This window comes from Lutjanus erythropterus, chromosome 6 (assembly GCF_056507025.1).
Source record: "Lutjanus erythropterus isolate fLutEry1 chromosome 6, fLutEry1.hap2, whole genome shotgun sequence".
Taxonomy (NCBI): Eukaryota; Metazoa; Chordata; class Actinopteri; order Lutjaniformes; family Lutjanidae; genus Lutjanus; species Lutjanus erythropterus.
Window position 1 is genome coordinate 26,017,531 of NC_139322.1, and position 17,176 is coordinate 26,034,706.

A 17,176-nucleotide genomic window follows, 5' to 3' on the forward strand; every position below is an offset into this window, starting at 1 on the left:
CAAGTTTGGAGAGTATTGGAGGAATGTGGATTGGAGGAATGGTGGGACGCACAAATGGACAGACAGACAAACCACTCTTCAGTTACATTAGTGTGATCATGAAAAGACCTAAGCATGTGCAAAATGGGCATTCATTTTCAATGAATGTTTAAATTGTTATATGTGTACAATTGCAAAACAAATACAATGCAGCTGTCAGCAGCAGTCACTTTATATATATATATGTCTGAAAAAAAATTAACATGTAATATCTTAATAGATAGTAGTAGTCTGGTATGGTATTGAGACATTTTTTATTATGATATCGCAATATCTGGTACATTGTTACATCCCCACTTGAAACCATTATAGAGTAGAAGACTTTTACAAGGTTTCTGACTCATCAGTCTGTTCTGTTGTAGCCGCTGCTGCCTGTCGAACACAATGGCCCCGGCCTCGAGTACAAGGTGAGCTACAGGAAACTGGGGGTGGAGGATGACTGGAGGGAGCATCTGGTCAAAAGACACTCCTTTGTGGTGAAGAACACGACCACTTTTGTTCCCTACGAGATCAAAATTCAGAGCAGGAACAGTCACGGCTGGGGACCAGAACCTAAGGTTGTTACTGGTTACTCTGGAGAAGATGGTGAGTTTATAAAGTCAGTATGTCCTCTACTGTATCTGTTCATTTCATTAGTATATTTAATTCGTGTTTATATGGAACTTGCTTCCATTCTGCTATTTCATTAAACATACCCTCAGGGTGAACTTACGTGTAGCTGTTGTTTTTCTTGACGCTTACTGCAAACTTTCTGTGTTATCGTATCCCACCCTGTCTTCAGTCATCTTTTGGCATTGTCTGCGGGAAAATGTGTCAGGTTAAGTTCTTTCTTTTCTTCCTTTTGCCCATGGTTTTAACCCCGTGCAGGTGTGCAGTAGTGACTTTTCCTCCCCTCTGAGAAAAAAAAAAAGAAAAAAAGAAAAAAGAACTCCTTTGCTGAATCCAGCAGGTGGCAGATAACCTTTGTAGAGGCGGAGGGATGTCAAATTTCCACTTCTGTCTCAGAAGCTGTGGGAGATTTGACAGATCACGACGCACTTTGCGCTTTAGACCAACTGATGCACAATAGCTGCTTCTCTCTCTAGTGTCTGCTGTGCTTCTATCCTTTCCTGCTACCACTACAGTGACATGTAGAGCAGAAAATATTGAGAGATTGGTGTTGTATTTGTCCCTGCTGAAAGATGAAAAAAGATGCAAAAACTGAACAAGAAGCTGCCTCGTTTTGTTTCCAGCTGAGTATGTATTTATGCACATTTATGCTGCTCTACCAGCATCGCTGTTTTTATTTACCCCCTTCATTGGCAACAGGAACAACCTAAACAAAAAATGAGATATTTTATGTTCTAAACAGCTCAGAGCATCTAATTAGGCAGTTTTTTCTGTTAATGTTCTGTCATTACATGTGTTGTATGGTAGTGTTAAAGAGTCTCTGCACAGGTGGCCTGTTGTTTTCAGTATGTCTGTTTTCCTGACCTTCCCCTGTGTGTTCTTCAGTCCCCACTGCAGCACCGCGGGACGTAGCAGTGGAGGTGTTCAACACCACTGTTCTGAGAGTTAGCTGGACCCCGGCACCACCTGCCACAGTGAGAGGTCATCTCGGGGGCTACGGCGTAAGTGTTCATGCTCCTGAACATGATTTCTTTCAGACTGTGTTGTATAACTGAAGACTTTCGAGGCAACAGAGGAACGGAGAAATTACTGTTTAAACGTTTTAACCTTTCATTAGTTTGTAGATAATACAGGTGCAAAAAGATACTGAGCTGCAGTTGGCACAATTATGTAAAAAGCAGAACAATTAACTTTCCTTTCTAAGAATCTATAATTATGTAGGCAAAATTCAATTGTGGGCAGTCTTATGAAACAATATATCTAGTATTTACTTCCTAAATGCTTATAGATATTACTGACAGAGGGGGTCCTGACCCCCAGTAAGGCTCAACAAAAGCTTCACGGGGGGGTTCACCTCATCCTGCATTAGAAAAACAATCAAAGAGCTTATAGAACAATGAGAAGAAAACACTTAATTTTAAAAAAAGCCTATTAAATTTGTATGATTGTTTGAAAAATACATAATACAGACAGAATTGTGTAAAAAATTAAATATGCCAATTATATATATATACATACACATACCTCCTAGGGATATAGTCACTATGGAAATGGGCACATACAGGAAGAATATTCCCTGAAATTCTAATAGTTTATGATTTTGTGGTCATATGACCCCATTCATTTTCACTTTCTGTATTTCAAAACACCCCTAACTGAGGATGAACTCAACGGTGAGATTTCTGCAGGGGCTCTGTTTTTAGAGAAGTTAAACAAGTTCACAGATCACATTTTTGATGGTGGGTTCATGATTTTTAATCTTTAATTAGTTTAATTAATTGTGTAATTTAATAAAATAATGTGTATGTCTATCTTCAATTAAAATACATTCGATTATGATACAATACCTGTAAAAATGATGCTTTTGGGACACATTTTTTCTTTCCCCACTCTGTCAAATGTGTAAGTGTAGTCATTAAAAATATGGAGGCGGCGCAGTGGTTGACAGAGTGACAATGACAATGTGATTGTGTGAAGTAGCTATTTTAACACGTCATCGCTTGAGGTGGTTGGTAAAAAAATCTACATCTCAGATTCACAGTTCATATGTTAACATATTAAAACCAGGTTTTAATTGCTGCTCCTGTGTCTCACTTTTCTGTCTTCTGTCTCTGTTGTTCTCCCTCCTCCTCTCTGTGCTCTGTGTGTTCAGACTCGTTCATCACCTTTGTCCATTACTTCCTTCACACAGGTTCACTGGTTGAGAAAACGGAGTCTGCTGAATCCCAACAAGATTCTAGATGAGCGCCAGTCCATGTCTTTTCCAGGGAGGAGGACTCATGCCATCGTGCCGGGCCTTGAACCATTCTCCGAGTACAGGCTCACTGTCAACGTCTTCAACAAGAAGGGCAATGGGCCCAACAGTGACCCGGTCACATTCAACACTCCAGAGGGAGGTGAGATGACACAAACATGCAGCACACAACATATGAGACTAAAATAGTCCTTTAACATGCTGCACATTTAAAGGCAGGCTACAAAAGCACACATTTCATTTACACTGAAGTCCCCCTCCACTCAAAAATGTATTTTTCTTTTTGTTATTTCACTTGGATGTTGATGTTTCACTGTGCAGACTAATAAATGTGCAGAGTTTGACACCAGGAGGCTGTTTTGACTGTTTTCAGATTCATCTGCTGTAGGAGGCAAAGTTTCTCTGTGCTCACCTTAAACCTGACTTCTAGACGTGCACCTACAAGCAACTTGTTTGGAAATCAATCATGGTTCAGTGTGATGTGGACAGTTGAAACCTCCGATGCAAAAGAAAGTAGGAGGCATTTTGTCTCCAGTAGTTAAACTTTACCGAAGAAAAACATTTGCAAAATTATAGATTCTGGATTTTTACGTCAATGAGAGAGAAGAATAGAGGTAAATTAAAAATATAACCAGATAATTAAACCTTTTGTGGAAGATCCATTTTAGATACAAATTATAATTCAGTATTCAATAAGTATTTTTATATCTCAAAGCATGTCCAGAGGGGATCTTAGATAAAATAAAATAAAAAAATAAAATAAAATAGATACAGTACAATCCAGAGTTGTACTTTGTTTACTCTATACCCACAACAGTCAATATATGTCACTTTGCTTATTTTATCACCTGTTTATATAAACTTTAATTATATGTTTTGATCATTTTGACAGTAGGAGGAAAAAAGATATGACAATGGGATCATTCAGTTCAAATTTTATTATGTGGATGAAAATTATGTAGATGAAAAAACAGATAATGTTCAAGCAAGAATTTTTTCAAGGAGTATTTTTGAATTCAAGCACATTCCTAAACATGAGGATGTAACTGTTAAAATTAAACAGTTTCCAAACTTTCAAGACTTCCTACAAAACCTGAAAAAGTTTAGCCTTTAGATCAAGAGACAAAGAGGAAATCATCAAAGGTGGCCCGATTCCACGTTCTTCATAAAAATATTTGTTAAAGGCTGCTCAGTGTTGCAGCCTTGTAAAATGACAAATTTGCTCAAAACAACTGTCATATGCTATATCAGTGTGATCTTTCATCTGTTTAACAAATAAGAGGACGGTAAAGAAAGCTTTTAAAAAAAGTTTAAAGCAAGAAAGAAAAATCAAGAGTGAAAACATGCTCCGCACGAGAGAAGGAAATCAAAACTTATTTGGACAAGTCTTGATTCAAGCATCCTAAAAATATTCTTCACACTTAAACAGACAGGTTTAACCACCTCTAAATAAATCACAAGGTGCGTGAGAAACAATTCTACACAGTAGGTGCGTTAACATTACCGTTGTTTTCATAGTTCCTCAGCAGGTGCCCATCCTGACGGCCTCCAACCCCCAGAAAGACTCCATCTTGTTGGTGTGGGGCCCACCGCTGGAAGCAAATGGCATCCTCACTGGTTATCTCCTGCAGTACCACCTCAGTATGTACACACACACACACACACACACACACACACACACACACACACACACACACACACACACACACACACACACACACACACACAATGTTCTTTGACTAATTACACATTAACTTAGAGTGTAGACCTTTGACTCCTTGCTTGTGTTTTCATTAATAGATTTCTCTTTGCTGTTGCTTTGTTTGTAGTGTGAAGCATTGTGGGTGAACTGCGAGCAGAAGTGTAGCTGCAGTGTTAGAGCCTGTTCATATCTGTTAAAGCTTGTGTCCCTGGAGAGGACATGGTAATAACATGTGGACAGCTTTTAGTATGTGTTCTCACGTGGCATTACAGTGCGTCTCTAGATGTGTCTCGAGTGGCCATTTGTGATCACAGCTCACTTCCTTTCTCTATGTACAAGTAAACACTATGACTATTTTGTCCATTTGGCCATTCAATATGAAAATTTGACCATTAGTTATATTAGTCTATTAGTTTTTTAGTTCAGTGTCGAATAAACATGAGCTTAATGTTTTACCTGCGCTCACTGGTGTGCTGGGATTTTATTACTAAACTACAGCATGAACAGGACACACACTTTACTTTCTCTGATTGCATGGATGTCTAATGTTTTAATATGACAGATGAAGATGAAAACCATTAAGGAAAGAGTCAGAGAAAGTAAAAGTGTGCATCCCAGCGCACCACAGAGCGTCTCTTCTGTCTGCTCTTCACTGCAACAAAGTGGTTTGTACATGGGAAGAAACATCTTAATATTTTGCATTTAATGCTGAATTTACAGGCACAAATGACTCGCTGCAGCCATTTCTCTTCCCTGCTCAATATGCAGATAGAAACATTTGCAAAACACGTTGTTTTTAAACAGCGGCCCAACAGCAGTCACCAATGCACTGGGACAAACTGTCACAATGAATTCTACACAAGAAAAAAAAACTTAATGTCTATCATTTAACAAAAATTTACAAGAATAATTAAAAAAAAATATACCAATCAGCATATCACAAAGTATATAATGTTGTTCCTGACTCAACAACTCTCAGAAGTGCGTTATTTTTAAAGGCAGTCTGGTTACTAGTGTGTTCCAAAAAAACCCGCTGCTTTTGCTGGACTTACTGTTCCCATAATCCTCTTCTCATCCCTCAGCTTTGATGAATTTTTCTGATCAGTCCCATGCTAAACAACAGGACAAGATACCACACCAGAAAACCCACTGCGCACAAACTCAGCACAACTCAGCTTTAATTTATACAGCACCTTTCATACACACACATGCTGCCCAAAGTGCTTCACAAAAATTAAAACAACAGACAGGAAACAAATAAAACAAGCAGAGAATAATAGAAATATAAATCAATAAAACATTTGCAGGAATAAAATTGCAACAATAAAACAATAAAATGAAAGTTAGAAGAATTTAGTAAAAGGAACACAGAGAAGTAGAATAATATAAAAACCAATGAATGAAGCTTAAAAGACCAAGGTTATAACATTACTACTAGAGGCATTTTCTTTCTTTGAAGTGAATTTCATGTTGCAACATGTCTTTAGCACGTCCCTCAATTCCACTTCGTTATTGAAACTGTTTACATGTCTAATGAAAATGAATATCCCTCTAATATTCCCTTTTACATGCAACCATGCGCCTTGCTTCTTTGAGCCCACCAATGGTGTGCTATATGTCCGATGTTGCAAACACTGCTTCCCTTTGTCATTTGTTCAACCACCCTCTTGAAAAGGCAGCGTGGTAATATTTGCGCATATCCAAAAACCTGCTGGCATCCACGTTTTTTATAATGTTTAAAAGTAGGTGTGTTATTTTTTCTGACCAGAAATCTGGAATATGCTATTTAAATGACCTGCATATTCAAATTCAGAATACCTGTTTTCTGAGCTGTCCGCTCACCCAAGGTGCAGGCTGAAACCAACTCCGAACAGCCTGTGTGAGAAAAGATAAGGTCGGAGGGGAGGAGGTGTGGAGGGGGTGGATGTGGGATGCTACATTTTACCGTTGAACCTGCAGGTTTGATGCCTATTTGATGAACCTGAAAACATGCAGCACCACAAACACTATTACCTAAACCCTTCTTCCCTCTCCTCTCATTGTTGTGTTACCATACCAGACACTAGGTTGCACTGTTTAACACTGAAACCCCACAATGTTCTGCAGCAGCCTCATTGTGCAGGCTACTTTAGATTGTGGTTTGACAGTTTGCTCAACGTTTCTTATCTTGAATCCTTCTGGACTGCACGTTCTCTTCCAGAAGGATCATTTAAACCAGCACACTCTTCAACAAAATTCTTTGGCATTTATCACTCAGAAGCATTTCTGCTTGCAAAATAACCCACCTTTATGCTTGAGAACAGTTAGGGTGAACAAGTGAGTGAGGGGCTTTCATTACGCTTCCTCTGTTTTCAAAGCCTACACTCTCGTTGGCTGACATTTCTGAAGTCTTTTGTGTAAAATGTGAAGGCAGAGACAGCCCTTTGCCGCCTCCACCAGCACCCACGGAGTCTGGCCAGCTCTTCAATACACTCTGTCCCCTTCTCCTCTCTGCTTTTTCCCATATCAGATGTCAGACTTTACACAGATATTCCCACACAATGCAGGCTGTGGGTGTTGGAGGTTTTTCAGTCGAACTGATTCACCATGTAACTCAAGGATATTTCAGTTTTCTTGTTAAGGCTTCTGTTGATTCACATATGGCATATTGTATATGCATCCACCTGTGTCATGAAACTGCTATGCAGTTAGTAAGTGAATAATCTGATGATGTTCACAAACACCTAAAATATCCCATTTTCTGTGTTGTAAACAAACATCAATTGGTCGCACTTTATTTTACAGTACACCAATAAAAAGCAACAAGCAGACTACGTATCAAATTAGACAAAAAACTAGAAATAATGTGTTCTTTATTGAAATGTATTAGACCCTATATTAGACCCTTAGACTTTATTAGAGGGTAATTAGGGACACATTACAACAGAACTGTACTGTAAACTGAAGTGTGTTATTTTCACTCTGATTTGATCAGAGAAGTAGACATGGTCAAATTGTCAATTGTATGGAACCAGCCATAGAAGGTGTATCTCAAGTAGCAGATTTGTAATTTCACTTTAGTTTGATACAAAGTACAACTTGGTATGTCTTACTAGTGTACCATTATGTGTACAGTGTCTAATTAGGGTATAACTACTGTCTAAAACTAAAAACTATTTTTTCTAGTTAGTGTACTGTATAATAAAGTCTCCCCATTATTTTCCGACTGGCTTGGCACATATTCAGTTCTCACCTGCATTTGAGCCTTGGCACAGTAATGACATCAACAAGGGGGGTTTCAGGAGTGTTTCTCTTCCTCCTACAGTCTGCATGCATACTGTACTTTGATCTATAATGCAAGTTTGGTGATACATTATGCTGCTTGTGATTGTTACTCTCCGGATTTCCCTCTACTACTTCTGCCTTATGTTTAATTTTTTTTTTCTTTTGTCTGCTTCCTTCTGCTTTTGCCACCTGTTGTACTTTTTTCTTCCTTTTACACTGGCGCGTTTTTTTCAGCATTTCCTTCATCTTCATTTCCTCCTCCTCCTGTTTCTTTTTTCCTCTCTCCTCCTCCTCATCTTTTCATCCCTTGCCTCTTGTTTACACACTCCCCTCCCTCTGCTCCTCTTGAGCTCTCTATCTCCTCCTTTCATCTCCTCTCGCCTTTCTTCATAATGTATTCCTCCTCAGCTCACCTGTCACGACATGTATCTGCAGCATTCACTTTCTGCATGAGCTAGCATGACATCTCTTCATCTCCCTCCTCCCTCCACCATTGACCCTCATTATAACTGTGTTCCATTAACATACAACATGAGCCAGCAGTGATGAGTTTCTCTGTGTGTCTCTCCGTCGTGGGCTCACTCACGCCTCGTGAACTGACCTGACATCTCTCTCCTTCCTCTATAGTTAATGAGACTACACGTGAGGTGGTTGACTCCCAGGAGATAAACATCACCATGGCTGACACCACCCAGTGGCAGGTTCAGGGCCTAGAGGGGGGCAGCCGCTACCGCTTTCAACTCAGTGCCTGCACTCGAGCGGGATGTGGACCTTTGCTGGCCCAGGAAGGCTACACCATTGTTCAAGAATGTGAGTAGATGAAATCAGTGTACCTGTTGTGATAGTGTCGCTTATAAGGCGCCACTTGCTTTGGTTTAGGTGTGAAAGTCTTTTTGATGCATACGGTCGGGAGTGGAGCAGCAATTTTAAAAGTTTGGGTCTAGGAATGGGGCGTGACCACCACAACCCCCAAGCCTTCCAGTCTTGACAGCATTAATGCCATGCAATTATAGATTTTCTTCAGCACCATGTCAGTAATATTGAGTTTGAAGTGTACATTGTAGCACTGTGTCTTTCACCAGCACATAATATATTCACCAGCATTCAACATACCATTGTATTAAAGCTACCACAAGGAACTTTCATATTTATTTGATTTTGGAAGCTCCTGTGGACAAAAGGGGTAGTGTTTCCACCATAATAACAAAATATAATGTTAAAAAATGAAATTATCTGAATATAAATCTCCTTCTGCTTCTGTTTAACTGCCTAACACGCTACTCACTGTGACTTTGCCTTGGAAAATGTAAACACAGGCCTGTTTCATCTTATTTCAAGGAGAATCTGTTGTTAGGCGTTAGGAATAGCTATACAGAAATAGACATTCTTCTTGTGGATGCCTTGTTAACATTTGCAGGTCATACAGAGGCATCACTAATAAACTGAGACTGTTTCATAACCAGTGAAAAACTCCTTCTAGTAGTTTTAGTAATGACTTTAGACTTTTTACAGTCCCTTTTCAATCTAATGTGTTGCAACAGCTTTTGATTTATGAAGTGTTTACAACCTAATTAATAACCTTTTTATAAACCATATTTAAATCTAAATCTAATTGTAAAGTGTTATAGAAAATTCTGCATTTATAACTAGTGCAACAGTTGTGTCATACCTCTGTCACCTCTAAACTGTCATTGCAGTCAGCAGATGACAGAAGCCCTGTTTCTAAATAAATGCACGTACAATATTTGAACATTTTACTCTTACCTGGCCTGGTGGGTTGGCCGATCAGTCTAACAGGTGTGACATGCCTGCATACAGTAGCTAACTACAGACATGGTAGTCGCAATGTAATAATTCATGCAGAGTAGAGATATTTATACTAATGATTACGGTACCATAAATGAAACCATTTTTATAGTAACAGGGAGCACCTTTGAAAGTTGTGTAATGTCTTCTGAAGAGCAGTCTTAGAGAATAACCTCTGATGATGTCATTAGGGTTATCTGGGCTTGAAAACTGCATTTTTTCTGTTTAAGACTTGTGCCATGGAGTTTGAAATAAGTGGGTGTTTACAAAGCATGGATGTGTACTGAAAAGACTCTTCAACGCATCATGGGAATTGTGGGATCCAGTGTTTTTGGAGCTCGCTCCACGCTGAATAAAAGTCAGGACATTTTGTCATCTGATGCAAACAGTTCACTGATACATATTCCTGCCTCGCTGCATTTTCACTTGTCAGAACAGTTTCGGCCAGAGCCATTTAGAGCTTTAAATAAAAGCAAAAATAAAATAAATAAATAATAAGAAAAACATTTTTTAAAAGATACAGGGAGCCAGTGTAGCTCATCTAAAGAGAGTGCTGTGATTCTGACTCTTTAGTTGTGTATTTAAATGCAGCAGCAGAACAGTGTATAATTTTTATCCTCTAAATAGCCTTTCAAAGAAGACCAGTGCAAGAGAAGAAAGCATGAATTCTACTTGCTAACTTGCTAAATTAGGAGTGCCGGTATCCTTAAAATATTTCATATATTGTTTGAGATGCTGGCCTACACATAAACCACATTAGATGAAAGAATGCTATATTGGTAACTCTGTTGATGTGCGATTTAAAGCTAACTTCAAATTCAAGGACAAAGGTTTAAAACATGACTTTTGAAGAGTTTCAAAATTCTTGGATAGTGCATTTTTTTGTTCATCTAGTTCTTGATTACAGAAACACAGGATGTGAGTGAGCTTAAGGCATTTTGTTCATTTGGCTCAACTGAAATCTATAATCATATGTCATCTGCATGCCTGTGAAAATTGACATTACAGACTTTGAAGAAATCACCTGAAGGAGGCATGAAAGGGAGAGCTTTGCCTGTGAGATCAAAGCGGCTTCCCAGTACTACAAAAAAAGAATTGTTACTTCCTGAGCGACATCAATAGCTGACAAGATATACAATTTCCTGCCAGTTATGTACTGCATGTATAAAGCAAATTTAAAACATGATCAGAAGAAAAACCCCGAAGATAATGCCACAGCCAAAAATGATCAAATTCCACATTTAAACCCATTCACTCATGTGCTTTGGCTCGTCTGAAAGTCTCTCTGGTTAATTTTAGAGAGCTGGTAAACTTTTCAAGTGTCTTATAATTGACATGAATAACTGTCAACTCCCCAAGAGAATATACAGCATAAATTATCTAAACAACACATCGTTAGTTTTTAAAACTTTTTCAAAACATAGAAGTTTGAGATGAGCTTCAAACTCAACTCTACAGGTACAAGAGGTTTCACACCGTGATTGACAGCTGAGCCCTACTTGTGACTGAGTCTTGGCTTTTTGGGCGGGACCTTGATACCGTGGCTCCAAACCCAATCAATACTGCATACAATCCAAATGATGTCACCAGCACAAGTTGACAGCGCTTGCATCCGGGATATTTTGGCTTAAATTTTATATAATGGGACAAAGTGGAGACGTGCTATCCGTAATTTGGAGACCTGTAACCACCGAACCTTGCTGTTCAGGTTTTTTTTTTTTTTAGAATGAACAACACAAAAAAATCTTGTAAGTTTCGTAATAGTTATCGGGGTATATAATCTGAGACAGCATTAAAGACACATTCAAAGCACTAGCTGTGACTGAATTAAGGATTGAGGATTTGCTGGGGATTTACTGTCACACTAAAAGAGGTTTGATGCAGAAATGAACAAAATAGTCATAGGTGACTGCTGTTAATACAGGGATTTTCATTTATAGCTACAATACCAGTGGTGTCTAGAAAGTGAATGTCACAGGTCGGGCGGGTTTTAATAGCTGATCCATCATAGATCACAATACTGTGGAACATCCACTGTAGAAGCAGGCTCTTCTCTCAGTGCATACAGACTTATCATAAGTGGTTATGAGCTCTTTATAAATTAAACATGGACCTTCAGCTCAGCTTTTCTGAATTTCTTTTCGGCGGTTCTACATGATCTCTTTAGCGCGTGAATAGAGTTGAAACATCATGGTGATGTTCTGTCACACACCCATTTAATGACCTTGAGTGTTCATCAGGTTGTTGTTCAGGGTGTCATCCATTTCAGCCACGGAGCCGGTCTCACTGAGGGAATTAATGAGCTGCTAAGTTCAGAGAACAAAACCTCCGCTGCTGCCTCTTTGATCATTCTGAACGGAGATTTGTCTGATGTTTGTAGTTAAAAAACTATGCAGGAAAAATTCACAACAATCCTGATCACATATGTTACAGTTAACTCTAATAGGCATAAGGGTCAGCATTATTGTAATATTGAATGTATTGATCCCCAGTTAATTTTTTTATGTAAACACTATTAATAAATGGTAAACACACTGTCAACAAACAATTAAATGATTAATTTACTGGTTATTAGTAATGCTATACTTGTCATTATTTGAGGTGTTTTTGTTAAGTTTGCAACAATAAAATAGTTTATTAATGTAAATAGAATGTAATTGTTACAATGCAATGATTGTCTTATCAGCTATGATTCAAAATAAAAAAAATATTTCATATTAACACAAACTAATTATAATTAATATAAATTATAGCATTGCTAATACTTAATAAACATTGTTTATTATAATTTCATTGTTTGTTAAGTTTTATTAGCTATCAATTTACTGTTTATTAACAATGGTTATTATGGTTATTAAGTGTTACCCATTATTCTATTTTCTATTATTATATGATTATATTATTATATTTTATCCATTATCCATTAAAGATGGTGGCAACCAGTGAGACAAGATCAGGAAATTAAAGAATAAATTGTGATACAGCCTCACTGGTCTGTATGAGGCCATTTCAGTTCTAAAAGTAAGGTGTTCAAAACATGATATGTCTGGATCAGTTATGTCAGATCAATCATTTATGTGATTGTAGCATAATTTAATTCATCCTATTGCCATATTTAACCAGTTTTGTTTTTTTTGTAGAAAAATTAGACACACCCTTTTTAAAAAATGGTGCAGTCTTCTGTATGTGATACTTTCAGCCGATGCATTCGACCACTAGGGGGTCCCAAAGTCAAAAACGTTCAAATTCTGTCTTTAATTTGTATCTTACATGAAGTAAATCCATGCAGACTTTGTCTGATTTAGTTTAACTCTTTGCTAACACGTCACACTGCTTGATTGTTGAACCATATAATTTAATTCAGCCAATTTAGCAAAAAGATTGACAACACAACCTGCCACCGTTCAGATTTAGCTGCTTTCGGCAGGTGTTAATTTCAGCCCTGATTCTACACAATTAACACTGAGAATGAGTACTAGAATTTCATGATAGTTTAAAGTTCCTCTATAAGTCCTCTCTCTATTATTTGGCAGGCATAAAAATATAAACACATGAGAAAATATTTGTCTTCCATCTCCGAACATTTTAATAAAAGTTTTTCATTCCTCCCTGGCTTTTATGTTTCCTTTGAGAGGCTGTGCGTCTTGTAGGTGGATGTCCAGCCAGAGAGCCATTAGATGCATTGTTTGTAAATATGGCTGAGTTGAGGCGTAGTGGGGAGATAAAATGCTTCTGTTTGGCAGCGCTGTCCTCAGGGCAGGTTAGTCACAATGCAGCAGGGTAGATTTATGGATGACAATAGTAGGGAGCAGGGGGCATCATGAATTTAGAAACGTTGATGGGTGATGATGGAGTGACAGTGAAAGAAATGAATGCATGTGGGTTAGAGACTATGAAGTGTTCCTTTTAGATTTCACCTCTGTGACTGATTGAGCTTTTAATACTTATCACTGTTTAGTTAAACAGTTGTCTGGTTTAAAAGTGGTCCAGACAAATTACACAGTGGAATACCAGCACAAAAAACACAGCCAGTATCAGCAGATGTGTGTGTGAGTGTGTGTCCACGTGTCTTTGTCTGAAAGGCTTGCAATGCAAAGAGAGTGGCTGAAGTGAGAGACAGAAAATAATAAATAAATAAATAAAAAAAACAATGGGGTGAAACATCTGTGAGAGAGAGGAGCAGGAAAAACTGAGAGAGAACAGCTAACAGCCACAGCAGACAGAGAAAAAATATCTATTTTCCTCCGTCAGGTCTCATGAGATAACAAAGAAGCAGAGATAAAGCGGAATGCAAACATGACAAAAAGCACAAAGAGAGACACACAAAAATATCCAGCTCCTCCAGAGATTAAATTATTTGCTCCCCGGCACTGCATCTGACCACCCAAGCTGTTATCGCCAACATATTTGCTAATGGCTTGAACTTAACGTTTGAAAAAGTTTAGTCAGAAACAAAATAATCAAGGGCTTCAATTAGCTCAGTATGCAGCAATCACAGCAGGACGGGTCGTGTCAGTGTACAGAAGTTGTTTATATGAGTTCATGTCGGGGTGCACAATATGCTAGATAATGTGAGAAGTAATACAGACAGCGTGTGCAAATTAAATGATGCGTGTGCTTCAGGTAATGAAACCGTTATACCATTCATTGCAAATTCAGTTCATATAAAATCAATGTAACACTAGAAAATTACCAACACAGTTTATCTGACTTAACTAAAATATCAAACTATGTGACAAAGTAATAATAATTACATTGATTTATTATTCACTTATTAAATTCAGGTAAATTCAGTTCCAATGAGTTTTTACGTTTCGTCATGTGCTTTCTCCTCAGTAGTAAGGACTTAAACTATTTTTTCCCACCCAGTTTTAACAACAAAAGCTGGGAGACTGTCCTCAGTGTCTGTTGAGTGAAGCATGTAGAGACTGACTTGTGAATCTGCGATCTGTCAAATGATGACGGGACAACAATGTGACATTGAGAAAGGGGTTGCTTGTAGTGATGAACCTACAGAGAATTATCACCTGAATCTGCACTGACACACTCAATGATAGCTCATCCCTCTTACTTGGTTTCCTGCCTGCAGCCTCAACACCCACCTACACACTTTGTCGGCGTAGGGAATACGTATTGCCCACAAGTAGAACTAAAAGACATGAACTCTCTTTTAATTCGCAAGCTCTGAAATTGTTTTACGGTTTACTTATTTATTTTAAGAATTATGCTTTGATGTTATGATTGCTTATGATGTTGATGGCCTCAGAGTGTCCATGAGTTGAGCCAAAAACATGAACTCTACTTATTCCTTGTGCTCTTAAATTGTTTAGGAAATGACTCATTTATTGTAAGGTTTATGTGCTTGATTTTATGCTTCAGCTTATGATGTTGTTTGCTGTTATGTTTGATGCATTTCACAGCAGCTGTTTTCAGTGAAAAAGCTCTAAAAAGCCACCAAGCTGCCACCAAGCAGCAAACAGACACAGTTAGCGACCAGCTGCTGGCCAGAAACATGACTCCAAATGAAATAATGAACTGTTTGCTAAAAAGTTCATGAACATATTCATACTGACATTGATTGAGTGGAGTACACAACGTTTGTCATTAAATACTAGTACTGCACCTAATTAAAAAATTGCCTTGTCAGCCAGTAGTCATCAGTTTAAGCCATTAGTTGACTCATTGTTGCACCTTTATAATATCATACTATTTTGATTTTTAAATATATATTTTTGGAGCACAAAGTGATCCACCTATTAAATGCTAACAGTAAAAGCAGTAATGATTGTGAATGTGTTGGAACAACCAGCAAGGAGACTGATCATTTAGTTTATTTATTTCAACACAATACAACATCAGTTCAAAATAGGTGGATAAATAAGTTTCAACTTCAAAACAAACAAATTAAGTTGCAGGGTTACAAACTTGCTTCTCAATCGCTTCACTCCCCTACATGAGCCTAGTGTGTCTTCATTGTTTCTGGAGTCAGAGTCTGGTAGCTGCTGTAATGTTAAATCCCCTCAGGTGCTGTATTCCCTGTCAATTGACCTCCATTGACCTCAGAGGGTATATCCCACAGGACCGCTAACTGAGCTAACTTCTTAATGGCAGCCACAGCACAGTTAACAGCAGTGCACTGGGAAAAAAGGATGTGTGTTGTATCAGTCCCCTGGGCCCAATGGCAAGATGCAGCTCCTGAATAGATTTTAAGTTGTTTTTTTCTGCGATTAACAAATAAACGAAAACGTGGTCGACTAAGACTCTTGGCACCAACTAACAGTTAAGTCGATTATTAGAGGGCAGCCCTATTAAATACAGTTCATTCTCAATTTCTACTTAGAATTAATAAGCACAGTAATCGGGAGGACAAAGTGTATGATTTTCTTGCTCCACAGTGCCCTGTGGTGGTGTAGGTCTCCACCAGTCACCAAATCCAAAAGCACCAGCAACAGATGTCTCATGCAGGCATAAACCTGCATGTGGTTTTTGGTATTTCTGAGGATACGCTGCCCATGTATTTGCGTCTGTTGGTGTGTGCGTGTGTGTGTGTTTGTGCTCGGTTTCTAAACCTTAAAGCTGGCTTTCCATATATCTGTAATCTTCTGCTGTATTTCATTTTCTTTTTATCCCTCTGAAGATTTGTCCCCAACTCCAGCTGTGGCCCCTGTTCAGAGCAGTATGTATCAGTGCCTGCAGCCGCTGCAGCTCACCAACATAGGAGTAGTGGTACAGATAGACGTGCTTGTAGGTGTGTTGGCGTAGCAAGTAGCTTGTTATAGCCTCATCAACAGTTCCTTTATAGTTTTGCAAATATAGTGCGGGTAATTCTTGTACACAATACCAGAATATACCTTTATGTAAATACATTGCCATAAATTGACAATTAGTTTGAATTGTGTTTACTAGCAGTTGTATTGAGCAGGTACTGCCATTAATCCAGTTTTCCCAGCTGCTCTAACAACCGTGCCTTCATGTAGTCTATAGAGCTCGCTTGTTGCACAATACAGAGCATTAGACCTGACAGTATTGTAGCAGGAATCTAACATCTGAGGCTTCTCTTTCATTTCAGGCCACAACTGCTCTCTTTCGATTCCCAGCTCTATCCCAGCCAATGCAACTCATCCTCCTTTAGGTATATAGCTCACTCACACACATGCACAGCCATTGATATACCTGTGATCTCATCTTGATCTACCTCAACTTTCAAGTAACAATGGGATTCGAGACAAGGAGTAGTTTCAATCTATTCTGATATACCCTCTTCATGGGGGGGCGTCAGGAAATGCCAGCTTTGCTTAAGACAGAGTGAAGACTAGATGTCACTCACGCCCACGATCTCTATATCTACCCTTTATGAGCCAAAATCCAGCTCCACTCAATTAAGTCTGGGGCCCAGCGTTGCCTTTTGAACTGTCGTCTTGAAGGGTTTCTGCTCGCTGCACTGTTCTCAAGCTGCAGGGGGGAACCTATTTGCCTCTGCTAATCCTCTTTTCCTGCCTTCC

The 17,176-nt window shown here is 38.6% G+C and overlaps 1 protein-coding gene across 16 annotated transcripts in view; it reads left to right on the forward strand.

Annotated features, from left to right (window-relative positions):
• The window catches only part of chl1a (cell adhesion molecule L1-like a), a 74,837-nt gene that overhangs the window by 45,705 nt on the left and 11,956 nt on the right, over positions 1–17,176 (forward strand). For 6 of the 16 annotated variants that reach the window (XM_084721404.1, XM_084721403.1, XM_084721398.1 and 3 more), the window contains exons 19-26: positions 402–624; positions 821–856; positions 1,534–1,649; positions 2,840–3,044; positions 4,421–4,543; positions 8,496–8,678; positions 16,312–16,350; positions 16,744–16,806. In XM_084721404.1, coding sequence (XP_084577530.1) covers positions 402–624; positions 821–856; positions 1,534–1,649; positions 2,840–3,044; positions 4,421–4,543; positions 8,496–8,678; positions 16,312–16,350; positions 16,744–16,806 — 988 coding nt within the window. The remainder of the gene's footprint in view (positions 1–401; positions 625–820; positions 857–1,533; positions 1,650–2,839; positions 3,045–4,420; positions 4,544–8,495; positions 8,679–16,311; positions 16,351–16,743; positions 16,807–17,176) is intronic. The other 10 variants (XM_084721400.1, XM_084721401.1, XM_084721406.1 and 7 more) reach the window with 5 other exon arrangements.